This window comes from Barbatula barbatula, assembly GCF_947034865.1.
Source record: "Barbatula barbatula genome assembly, chromosome: 24".
Lineage (NCBI taxonomy): Eukaryota > Metazoa > Chordata > Actinopteri > Cypriniformes > Nemacheilidae > Barbatula > Barbatula barbatula.
In genome coordinates this window covers 11170840-11183623 of record NC_136787.1, presented here as the reverse complement: position 1 = coordinate 11183623, position 12784 = coordinate 11170840, and the positions used below count along the sequence as shown (strand labels likewise).

Here is a 12784-nt window from a genome sequence, read left to right as displayed (position 1 = left end):
ATTGTTCTTGAATATCTATTAACACCTTTTATTTATGTAATGACACATTTAAGGGTCCTGAAAAACTGTTGCTTCATGTTTAAAATGAAAAAAATGTGTAAATTTACAAATTTATTCAGCAGAACAATTTAGTTACAATGGTTGTATGATTAGTGACCTAAAAACAATGCGGTTTTAAACAGTTTTCGGATCTTACTTATCAAACATGGTCTCAGATTTTTCCACAAAAAATTTACATACGAGGAAAAAAATTGTTCTTGAATATCTATTAACACCTTTTATTTATGTAATGACACATTTAAGGGTCCAGAAAAAAAACTAAGGATATACATTCTTTACTGCAGCCTGTGGTCTTTGTTGTTTGGCAGTATATATACATTTGTTTAGGGATGAGGTTGGCACGTCAAAACGTTTGACAGGTCAAAAACTGTTTAAGATGAACACAGATGCTGGATCATTTATCCAAGGCTACACATGTTTCTTGATCAGTTTAAAACGGCTGTTAGGAACCTGCTCTCCAAAAAAACAATTTGTATGTAATGTGCAGGTAACGGTCTGACAGAGGTCACAATTTAAAACATCCGTTAGACAATCTTGTCTGTTAAAAAAAGTAAAAAATGGAGAGGTCTCCACAGGTAAGGGATTTCGGAACTCTTAAAACACCAAAGTGCACAAACCCAGGGCAAACACTAGAAAACCAATGACGTTTTCACCGGATTCCAAGACTGTGGTGTGTTTTGGTTTCATTCGCAGATGGACAAAATCCACAGAATTCGACTCGAAGATGGATGCCAAAATGTACAATATTCACAATATTTACAGGCTAAGTGTTCAATGTGAAAAAGGGGCGAGTGATCATTCAGTCCCACGTTAGTTACCATGCCCTGACGGTCATTTGGTCTCTAAAAGACTTTTTATATCTTTTATGCCATGTTCTGATGCAACTTCGATCACATGGTCTAAAGCGTTGAGTCGTCCCAGAAGCCTAACCATCTCCTTTATGTCTTCCCTATAAGAAACATAACTTCATTAGTTAAAGTAAAGGATAGAATACCATGTCATAGTGAGTGCACTCATGATATAATGTTATGCTGTCACATTCTTGACTTATTTCTGTTATATCACCATGTGGCCTCTTCTTACCTGGCGTTCCTTTTCTCTATGTCCGTTCCTGCCACACAGCTGCGATAAACCGAGCTGGCCACGTGTTTTATGTATCTGCAAAAGTTCTCCAGCTGAGGAATAGTCTGCTGACCCTTCATACTGCTGAACCACAGAATGGGAAAACTCTCGACCACCTGGGGGCAGTAGAGAGGAGTAAATTGCCATGATCAAATTACATATTATATTTAAGAACATTTAACCCCAAAACATCTCATTATATTTTATATAAGCATGTCACAATTGAGAAGATTAAATATATTAGCAATAAACTAAGGAAAGGAAAATATTTAAATGTGTAAAGAAGTTTGTTACCTTGCGACATTTCTCCACACATTCCTCTGTGACGTCTGTGGACTGCAGGGCTGAGAGGATGTATCTGTTCAGTGTGCTGTCCACAGCGAGCTCCTTCAGAGCCGTCTGAGACAGGATCCCATCCCACATTAGGATATTGCCCAGTAACTGAGCACAAGAGAGCGGGAGTGAGAGAAAGCGAGAGAACCATAATGTAAACAGATTCGTGCATGGCAACTAATTTAGGCAATGAACAACATCAGAATGTCTCAAGTGCATAAAACACTAGTCATACCTTCACACAAGACCAAAACTGCCTCTGGGCGAAGAGGTATGGAGCAGAGTTCTTGTTCTCCATCACACTAATAAAAAACAAGAAAGAATTGAAATTCACACAGATTAGAGAAAACAAGAAGTGGTGAACATTAAATATCCATATAAAATACAACAGACGTTCTGCATTACGTGAAACGGCTATTTTATAGTTACTTTTTTGGAAACAGAGGTACGAAAATGTCATCATCGAGGGTCCGTCGTATTCGCATGACTATGATCCTCAACAGCTCCTAAAATAATGAAACAGACACTAAAACTTGTTGCTATCCTAAAATGCCAAAATATGTAAAAAATAAAAATCAACCAATAGTTTGGAGGCAGGATTTTTATGTCTAACCAAAACAGATATTACACATTTGTTCACGGACCTGCGTGTTGCGGTTGTCGCCATGCAGCACGGTAGGATAGTCTTTGATCACCCTCCGCATGAAAGCCACCAGTCTAGACGTCTGACTGCTAGAAAGCGGATCCCACACCTGATCTGTCAACACTGTGAGACCAACAGAAAGGTCAAAAATCACATTTGGAAGGTAAATTGTCTTCATGAATGAATTGTACTGAACCCTTTGGAGCGTACTGACCTGCAAGTGTGGGAAGGATGATCCTTTCTACAATAGCAGGCAGAAGACTGTTATCTACATCTTCCTCTTGCTTCATAGCACTCTGCTCATCACAGCCGTAGAACAGCAATGACTCAAACCACAGCATGTTTTCAAAGTTCGGACACTCCACCTACACAGAAGAAATAAAAGTGACATTTTAGCCCCTTATTTTTAGTAGCTAAAGCATTCTATTAGCAGCACAAAGATACAAAGATGTAATTTAAGGCAAGATAAGTTAGTTCACAAGGCATCTCCCTCACCTCAAATGGAGACCATGATATGAGCTGCAGTCGAATGAGAGGGCTGAAGAGTTTGGGCAGACAGAGACCGATATAAGCATCCCTGTAGCACGTAAAATACAGCTTCTTCCAGGTTTCGAAGTGCGTCTTTATGCTGTCCAGAGAGTGGAAATCCTCCACAACATCTTCAAACACCTTCTTTGATTCTTTTAATATACGTTCTGGAAGAGAGACCACAAAGAAACAATACTGTACCTGTCCCTTTATACAAGTTCAAATCAGATGTTGTATATATAGTGTACTAGAGTGGTTACCTTTCTCAAGGTTGAAGCTAGTGATGTCAGTAGATGTCTGCTCGTCGTCACTGGACAGTCCCTCCTTATGCTCGGCTCTCTTGCCGCTCTGCTCTCGCGCTTGCCTACGCCGAGTTCTGTCCGCAAACAATGTAATTACAGAAACGATAATGTTGTTTGTTATGACGCTATTTGCATATTGTTAAGGTGTCCTTTCTTGAACATTATATAACTTCTCTATTTCTAAATCTACAGAGGACTAGGATAACGCCTACGAAACGCACTGTGTCAGCCACCATAGTGATTTGAATGGCAGGGGTGTAGTGAGCCATTGGTAGAAATTTGCAACCTCACTGCTAGATGGTGCAGAATTTCATACACTGGACCATTAACCGAATTACATGAAATTGAATACTGGCCATTCGTTGGTCATTCAAACGAAGAAACATGTAGGCGCATACCGTCTGGCTTCTCTTTCGGCTATCCTTCTCTGCTTGGCAAGCTCTTGATAAGCCGCGCGATCTCGTCCGAATGAGTCCAAGTTAGGGGCCATAACAGCCTTACCTGAAATGGAAAAAACTGCTGTTAACATGCAGCTAAAATAACATTTTCAGCCATGAATCAACATTTACTAATGCACAATTGCTCACTCACATAGAAAAAGTATAGAGCATTTTTGAAATTCGAGTTTGTATTTAAGTATTTCTTGATCTCTGTACAGTTGGAAATTCTCCTAACTTACCGGTTCAGCATCCTAGCAATGATTACATTCAACGTAAACACGGTTTATCATTTAGCGATTTTATTTTCATTTGACCGACATCCACACATAGGACAAATCATTGTACCAATTGTTCCCATATACACTTAACTGTAATTGTATATACTAAAGTCACTGCAGCTAAAGGAAACGGGGGGAGGGGGACAATGAGGCCATTCAAATAAAAAATAAAAACCTTCAAGATGGACTGACTTGAAAGGCTGGAAAACTCCGATGATTCATCTTTAATATCATCCTGTCTTCTCTGGACGAGCCGTAATGCCTGTTGCCGTAGTAACTGGTGCATGGCAGCCTCTAGCTCCAGAATAACAGGCACCTGAAAAATATGATGGTTTTTGTGACAGCTGAAACACAGACAGAGGGTCCGGAAAACCATAACGGGGTATGACGGTACTGATGTGGCATGGGAGAACTCTGATCCCTTAACCCTGATCCCCTTCACAAAACTGTATGTAAAAACTATAAGGTGAATAAACTTTTCACAGAGATTAATACTTTTTATAAGGTTATAAGACTGGCTTTTTAGTATTCTGTTCTCCATGCCCCACCAAAGACACCAGGAATTGTGTACATAGCACTTCTTTTTCTGAAAGAAATCAGGCGTTTAGAATCAAAGCGTTTAAATATAAGAGACCATTGGCCAGATAGAAAGCCCATCTCTTGCTGTTATTGTTATTGATGCTTTATTTTCCATCAGCTGTGAGAAAAAGAGATGGGACATTGGGACATTATACCATAACCAGGGTATGGAATATGTCTTAGCGATGAAAATACAAATTTTACTAAATCAAAAAATTCCTTCCTAGTGCAGTTAGAAAAGAATGACATTTTTAAGTCCATAGTGTGTAAACCTTACTGAAACATAAACAACATGAGAAAAGGCAAATCACAATGCAATCTACATTGGCAATATAAAAAAACAACATGAACAGTAAATCAAATCAGGTAAATAAAAATAAAACACCAAAACAAAGTGTGTAAGCATATATCATGATCTCATTCTCACCTTTTCACTGAAACACTCAAGCAAGTCTCCAACATACCCTCGCATTTCTTGCAAGAATTTATATTTGTCTGCGGCCTCCTGCGAGGAGCCCTCCAGGAGCTGGATGGTCTTTTTAGAGTTCTCCAGCTCCTCATGGATGTGCTCGAAGCGCCGGGCACTGGAACTGTACCCCTGACGCATGAAGTTCAGCCTGGTGCACAGGGGAATAAAAAATTATGAATTATTAGCGAATTAGGAGGGAGTTACTGGGGTCGCACGTGTCCTGACTGCAGGTGTCAGCTATGTTAAACCAGAGCTAAATGACGGTCGTCTAAGCAATTAGAATGAAGATTAATGGAGTCCGAAAACAAATAAATGGTGCAGAGTTTAGCAGGTTGAATAGCACATTAACATAAAGAGAGCTAAGATCCTTCATTTTGTATTGTGTTCTTGGTTCATCTTCACATGATCTTATGCCTAAATAAACCACCAGGAGATGCTGACATTAGATATTATTTACTAGAATAATGTAATTTACTATATAAAACACCATGTAGCGTGTTTTACCCTTTTTCTGGGTTTTTATTTTTAATTTTTTCCCCTGTAAAGCTGCTTTGGAACAATGCAAATTGTGAAAGCGCTATATAAATAAAGTTGAATTGAATTGAATGCCGGACGTCCACCTTACAATTTATCTTCATTATGTGAACAGTAAAGTTTTACAGAAGGCATCAGGTCATTTCCAAATCCCATCAGGCTTCAAAACAAACATTTATGAATAATCCTATCAAATATTGTTGCATTCCCATCAATACAACGTTAACAAACTGGACAGTTCTGAACTGGGAGACCGAAGGGTTACAGTAACCGCCGATACGAGGGTAGCTCAGACCGTACCTGTCCTTCAGACGTTTCTTTACCAGATCTGTGGTTATGGGGGTCAGGTCACTAGAAGGAATCGCATAAGGTATTGAAGTTTCTGGTTTTAGTGCCTTGCTGCCATCTGTTCCAACAATGGCGGCTGCGTAGGTATACGGCATGGCGTAGGAAGCTCCATACTGCTGTGCATCATAACCGCCTTGGTAATACATGGTCGTGTCCTCTTGGGTGGATTGAACCTAAATTACATAACAGAAATCAAAATCAGATCTGAAGATTAACATGACATTATGGGTATGTTTTCCAAACCATTCAACATTTAAAAAATAACAAAACTAGTCTTTCTGGTGCATTATATTTCACCTGAGGGATGCTGATGCCCTTCCTGATCTGTTCCTGCACCCATCGACTCACTTCTTCATCTTGAGCATCATCTAGAGCTTCATCATCGCTGCAGTCAACACCTGAAACAGGTGACACACACACATCCACAAACACGAAGGTCAGACTATGGTTCAAGAAACATCTTTTCCTAAGTCTTGTTTATTATTTAGAGTTCCTGACCAATCTCTTCTGCTATTTTCTGCCTCTGACTCTTCTGATTGACGCCACTGAAGACAATTCTCTTCTCATCTTCATCGTCGCTGCCGCCTTGTTCATCCTCGTGAACGAGACGTTTGTTTGTCACCTCGCTCTCCACCAATGGGGTGTCACCCCCGAGCTCTCGAACCATCTGCCTACGCTTGCGAGCGGCGTGGATAAACGCGGCATCTGGGATCTCACCTGCGGGAACGTATGAGATGTATTATTGGTGTAAACATGACATCTCACGTACTTCAAATGAATCAGTTTCCTCAGAATTTCATACGCCCGTTAAATATAATCTTTGTTTGGAATATAAAACGATTGTGATTTATGACCGCATGCAATGTTTGACAACATTCAATGTTTGAACACAATACCCCTAAGTAGGAGTAACACGTATGATTTCCCTTTATGCGTTGAACAATAAAAATGAAGCACAATCATGCTGACATCTGCAACTTGCTCTACAGGTCTCAAGATGTTGATGGTGATGGCTCTGCTCACCTGGTCTGAGGGAACTGAGGGCGGACAGAGTCTGACTGAACGCTCCACCTGCACCCTTTTGATCACTGTCCTCTTCCTGTTCTTCATTGCTGTCCACCTCCATTTCCTCTTCTCCCTGCACACTGCTGGCTTCCAACGGCTCGTCTTTAAATGCCAGATTCTGAGCCGGTCCACCTAGAACAAAGAAAACAGGGGGCAATGGCACAAAGCTTTGTAAAGTTTTTAGCAAGAATTGCAATCCACAATGTTCCAGCGGATTAGATTACCAAGGGTTGTAGTTCTCCCAGGGGCTCGTCGAAAGTCTAATACTTACAATAATATTTGCTAAACTGATTCGGATTAAAATTTGCAGACATTTGCTGTCCTTTCAATATGTAGAGCCCCATTCATGATTTATACAGCCCATATGATATAATGAACAAAACATTGTACCATCAAGGCGTCTGCTTTTTTCTGGTACGACATTGGTCTTTTCCAAATCCTCTTGGTATTCTTTCTTCAGTTGCTTGACAATCTTTTTGCTGTGGTAGGATTTCTTCACACGGAACACCTCGGAGTCATCTAAGATAGTTAGATGTGTAAGACAGAAAAGAGGATTAAATGAAAGCGTAATGTCTAATAACTCTGACATTAAACTTAACTTAAAGTTGGATGATAAATGGATAAATACGTTTAGACTATCTGTGCTCATTATATACAAGTATCACCTAAAATGTCTAAACAAATTACATCAACTGATCTTAAGGCAATTTCGTCAAAAACACTACCATATTTAGTAGGTGGTATTCAACTCATTCGTGTTATTGCACGTTTTTATTCATCCATACATTTACCCAATGTCCTCATTTGAACGTCATGTGCATTTTATGAGGTATAGATGACGTTAATACGACCATTTACGTATCCATGTACAAACTCCAAGTGCATTGGATGTAAACACCCCGACATGGCAATCAGAATAAAAACACCATAATGACAAACTATTAAAACGCAAAAAACGTGCCATGACATTTAAATCGTGGTCCAAGCATCAATTTCAACAAAGTTACTATAAGTTGTTATTTGATACAACTACGCATATATCGTACCGTCATCGTCCTGAAAGCTCAGCAGACTGGCTTTCGGTTCCTCGCGGTTCTCCTTCTTTTTGATCTTCTCCTTTTCTTTGTTCGGTTTTACCAGACCGGACTGAAACCCGTTACCGTGGTTGTGAAGCACGTTTACTCCGGGAGCGGCGCAGGCGGTGGGTTTCGCCGAGTCCTCCGCTACAGGCCCACCGGACTGCTGATTATCCTCTTTTTCCTCATCCTCAGAGTCGTTCCGCCGCCTGAAATTGCACCTTTTAGCTTTCTTAAACATAGTGGTGTAATATAAAGCGCATCTAGGATAGCGTTAGCGAGCTAATTTGGCAATGTTTGCAAGGCGCCAAATATAATGACAAATCCACCATTTTGCCGTTGCCGGAAGCGTTTATGTACGTCGTTCTGCGAGTGCTTGGGGTTGCTAAACGCCAACGAGAACGCGTTACTGCCTCCTACAGGTTTCGCCTCGAACAGCATTTCTGTCATTTTGGCTGGGAGGACAGTGGTGGCAAAGACAGATGCTTTTCTACACTTACTAGTATTTTGGTGAATGCTCACTGTGTTATTTTTGTTCTTGCTGAAAGATACGCTAGAAACCATCACAGCAGTATGGCTTCCATTAAATGCCATTATGGACCATTAGTATTGTTCATTTAGACCAGTGGTCTCCAACGTGGTGCCAGTGGGCACCTGGTAGGCCGCATAAACTCTGAAAAGTGCCCGCTAAACACAGGGCTCACCAATAATGCTCAAGACAGTTGACAAATCTGCGACTACCGATCAGCCAAGTGCTACATCGTCATGAAAGTTTATTATTAGCAAGTGTTATAAGCTTTAATATATTCAAGTGCAAAAATATCTGAAAGAAAAACGAATTTGGTTCTGTTAGCGTAAAAATAAGGCTTTACGTGTTTAAAGTTTAAAGGATTTTATCAACAAGTAGCCCTCTAGAGGATTTGAGATATTTATTTTGGTAGCCCTCGCTTACAAAAAGGTTGGAGACCCCTGCTTTAAATCGTCACAACATTCCTTGTTGTGGTGTGTTTTAAAATAGGGTTAAATGGCCAAATAAAATACCAGTTCACACCATTATAGCTTACGTTAAAACCAGTACAATCCCCATTATAAACATTGCGTTTTCTCTTTATTATTTGAGCAGGATTCTACTGTTTTTTTAGCAGGAGACATTGGTACAGTGGAATTTAAAAATAAAATCCTATCAGTCACACCATGAGAGGCAAATGTTTTATTTACAGATGTAGATGCACAGAATTTATTTTTATATCAGACTGAACATTAAACGATAATTCAACATTGCCAAAACCTTTTCAATATTCTTCTTCTTACAAAACAACAGTTATTAGGTAGAGATTGAAAATGTTTGACTCTGGTAATGTTTGACAAGTGGGTTAATACTTAGAAAATAAAAGACATCCCACTACCATTGATTTATCATGTGCTTCACCCATAGTTCACTCCAAAAATGACTTTCCACAGTAGGTGGTCAGGTCAATAGAGACCTTTTTTGGGTGAACTATTCTGTGCTTTATTTATAATCTTGGTGTCATCTATTTGGTTGGATCACACAGTTTAACTGATGATCCTTCAGTAACCCTAAAACCAGGATACAGCGGCTAAGTAAATGTGGTCTTGACTATGTGGATGAGGGTCATTGTTTCAGCAACACTGTAGAAGGCTAATGTTCCTGAACTGTGGTCCACATACACACCTATCTTCGAGGAAATTCCAGAGATATCAGTGTGCTTGTTTTCGTGCCAGAATCGAAACGAGTTGAAAAAAGAGCATGATAATCTCCAGGACTGATTATTACACCCAAACACACACTTTGCACACTCTTCCTTCCTGCCATTGCTCTTATATGCCACTGATATGCCCACCCAACTTAAATCACTTCCACTCCACTCAGGCTCCCAATAACAGCGTCCACAGACACTCTCTCTACACAGGATGCCGCTGGTCTGTGCCAGTGTTTGTAACCATTGTGTTACTCTTAGACAGACGGAGGTTTTTATGTGCTGTGTTTGGATCCAGACTAAGCTGACAGGAATCTAAAAAAAATAAACACGATTAAGACGTTAAACAATACAATTCCTGTGTCAAAAAAGTGTTATCTTTAAATTATGTTTCATGGATTAAAGAACAGAATAATTAGAGAGAAAAACTAAATTCAAAAATTGAATACATTAGAAAAGTGTTCTTTCAAATATAGAGTGCTCCCATCAAGTAAAAAATAAATCACATGAAAAATAAATATTTTAGCTGTTTTTTATGTTATGAAATATGGGGTTGAGTTTGTAAGAACGTTCCACCAGTGGCTGATACGTCATCACTGTTCATTTCTACAGTTTTAAGTAACTTAACTATATTTGGAGGTCAATATTTCATTTTCAATATATGCACACGGGTGTGTCTGCATGTGAGTGTTGGAATGTCTCAACATTGCTCCGGTCCCTGAGAATTTACGAGCACTGCTACATTTTTATTTAATATAAGAAAAAGCCTGGATTCATAAACAAGGCTTAGCTTAAGCTAGGACTGTTCCTAAGTAAAAATAGGATATTTAAGTCCCTTTTTATAAAAATGCCATTGAAAAAAACATTACCTGTGTGCATTTTGAGACAAAACAATGGCCCTGATATGCCAGCGCAAGTTATTTTCAGTTAACACAGCTCAAATATTCATTTTTGAGCCCCATCTATTAAACAAGGCAATACAGTATTTAATAACTTTTTAAGACTTACATTTCAAGAACTCCTCCCTGGTCTTGGGGTCAGGGGCAGTAATGATATGGATGTCCCTTGCTATGGAAACAATCAGATTTTTAATGTGTGATGTTTTAAACAGCAAATTCACCCAATGTATACAACAATTCACACATTTACATGAACAAAATAATTAAAAATGATAAATATTTTACCTATTAAAGATATATTTTTATCTCGTCTTTGCAGAAATCTTCAATTTTCCCTTTCAGCAGACAGATGCTTTTCGACACACCATCAAAAGACATATGAGAACGGACAGTAATATTCCCTAAGTCTGTGGATTCAGGGAGGACAGAGAGAAGCGGGAAACTCTACAGAGACACAAAGTTAACAAAGACATAAAAGTCACAAAATTATAAATTTAGCAATTTTGTTCAAACAACCAATGAGTCAACCACAAATGAAACATGTGCAGCAAGACCTTGATGTTCTGTAGAAAATAGACATGATTATCTGTGTGTGAAAGCTGGTCCAGCTCATCATTTCTTCTCTTTAAATCCTCGATCTCCTGCTTCAGTCGCTCCAAAAGTCCTTCAGCTTGACTAATGGCAGCCTTTTCTTGATCTCTGATCAGCTGTGTCACCTTAGAGCGGCTTCTCTCAATGGAGCGGATCAGTTCGGTAAAAATCTTCTCACTTTCCTCCACTGCTGCCTGTGCAGTGTGCTGTTATGTCAAACAAAGAAAGTTGTTACAAGACACTTTCCTTACATAAAGAGGGGTTCAGACTTCAGACAGACTGGAACGTGTGTCTCATCCTGGAACGTGTGTCTCATCCTAAAACAGACATTCCACAGACGTTCCAACTGCCAGCAGAATGGTTTTTTATATTGTCTCAAAACTCTCCATGTCATCTTTCAACTCCTTCAACTTGTTTTCCCTTTGCCGGATTCTCTCCTTGAATCGACTCAACAAATAATAGTTTGTATATTTTCAAATACTGTTACTTATTTGGCAAAATAATACTTTCATACTATAGCTACTGTATATTAGAATTTGTATATTGTAGGCCTACACTTTTCAACAACAATCAATAGTTTGCCTTAAGCAAAACAATATCTGCTTTCACATACAGTACCTGTTTCTTTGTCCTCTCTTCTGAAGCTCTTTCAGTGTCATGATTTTTGTGTTTTTCCATCATACACATGAAACAAATATATAGTTGGTCAGTCCGACAGAAAACCTCCTGCGGTCTGTCATGCTCACAGCAGATCAGCTTCTTCAGTCCTACAGTTGCATCCATCAAACCGTGCCTTTTATCTCCGAAGAGATTTTCATGTTGTTCCAGGTGATGTTCACAGTATGAGTTCAAACACACCAAGCAGGACTTCACAGCTTTATATTTTCTTCCAGTGCAGACATTGCACTCCACATCTCCACTTCCAGCATAGCACTCAGCAGTAACAGGCTTTGTCGTCTTAACTTTCTCCACAATTTCTGCCAAAATTGTGTTTTTGTTCAAAACAGGTCTTGGATTGAAGGTCTCTCTGCACAGAGGGCAGCTGCTGTAGATTCCCTTCTCTTCGTCTTGATCCCAACAACCTGTAATACAGCTCATACAGTAACTGTGTCCACATGGAATTGCCACTGGATCCTTCAGCAGATCCAGACACACTGAAAAACAGAACTGATCGTATGAAAAAGTGGCCTCAGCCATTTCACAGCATATACATACACAGGATGTACAGATTAAGTAGAGGGTTCACTTTCCTTCTGCTTACATTTCCTTTTTGCGTTTTTGAGAAAACGGAACTGTGATAATACATGGAGGCAGCCAGTAGAGGGCGACAGTATCATGCTGCAACAAGTGTAGCTAAATAAACAAAACATTATTAAAATGTAACAAAAAAAGAACAAAATTATCTTATCCATTTTAGTCATATTATAGATGTTTAGACAGATTTTTATAATATGCAGATACAGACTTTTTCCAGGGAAAAATAGCTATGCAGTTTTAAAATATGGATATAAAATGTGAATATGCAATATTGTGCTAAACCATTTAAAATGTGCAATACTACTTAACAATTCACATTGTGTAATACTGAACTAAACAATTAAATGTGCAAAACGTTTGTCTAAATCGTGCGTTGTGCCTGTTAATGTGTATGTTGTGTCGTTGCGTTTATTATATTTACATTGCAAATTTTTGTTTTAAACTGTTAAGTGTTAGGTTTGCAACCAAATATGTTGTACTGTGTACAATGACAATAAATATCCTATATTATACACAATACTACTCTGCTCTGCTCTATTCTA

General features: G+C 39.1%; 2 protein-coding genes across 2 annotated transcripts; both read right to left on the bottom strand.

The window, feature by feature from the left end:
- Positions 1–12: 12 nt before the first annotated feature.
- Positions 13–8145, bottom strand: paxbp1 (PAX3 and PAX7 binding protein 1). Its single transcript, XM_079447858.1, has 18 exons — positions 7748–8145; positions 7092–7220; positions 6660–6833; positions 6135–6353; positions 5934–6034; positions 5589–5809; positions 4713–4902; positions 3899–4022; positions 3387–3489; positions 2947–3062; positions 2654–2853; positions 2373–2523; positions 2160–2281; positions 1945–2021; positions 1751–1817; positions 1477–1623; positions 1144–1298; positions 13–1009 (listed from the first exon to the last, which is right to left on the bottom strand). The coding sequence occupies exons 1-18, from the start codon at positions 8016–8018 to the stop codon at positions 892–894; spliced, it is 2685 nt and encodes an 894-aa protein (XP_079303984.1). The 5' UTR covers positions 8019–8145; the 3' UTR covers positions 13–891.
- A 1201-nt stretch (positions 8146–9346) lies between these two features.
- Positions 9347–12237, bottom strand: LOC306889163 (E3 ubiquitin-protein ligase TRIM47-like). The gene is made up of 4 exons (XM_079447889.1): positions 11604–12237; positions 10949–11191; positions 10785–10838; positions 9347–9561 (listed from the first exon to the last, which is right to left on the bottom strand). The coding sequence occupies exons 1-4, from the start codon at positions 12180–12182 to the stop codon at positions 9376–9378; spliced, it is 1062 nt and encodes a 353-aa protein (XP_079304015.1). The 5' UTR covers positions 12183–12237; the 3' UTR covers positions 9347–9375.
- Between the last annotated feature and the right edge of the window lie 547 nt (positions 12238–12784).

Bases quoted from the DNA above. Each gene is read 5' to 3' on its own strand.
- paxbp1 (XM_079447858.1), bottom strand. From the start codon at position 8,018: ATGTTTAAGAAAGCTAAAAGGTGCAATTTCAGGCGGCGGAACGACTCT. The intron at 2,524-2,653 runs GTGAGGGAGATG...TCTTCTGTGTAG, and splicing joins TATCATGGTCTCCATTTGAG to GTGGAGTGTCCGAACTTTGA. The intron at 2,282-2,372 runs GTCAGTACGCTC...TTGGTCTCACAG, and splicing joins CATCCTTCCCACACTTGCAG to TGTTGACAGATCAGGTGTGG.
- LOC306889163 (XM_079447889.1), bottom strand. From the start codon at position 12,182: ATGGCTGAGGCCACTTTTTCATACGATCAGTTCTGTTTTTCAGTGTGT. The intron at 10,839-10,948 runs GTCTTGCTGCAC...GTGTCTCTGTAG, and splicing joins ATTTTCTACAGAACATCAAG to AGTTTCCCGCTTCTCTCTGT. The intron at 9,562-10,784 runs GTCCGTTCTCAT...TGTAATAATCAG, and splicing joins CAGACTTAGGGAATATTACT to TCCTGGAGATTATCATGCTC.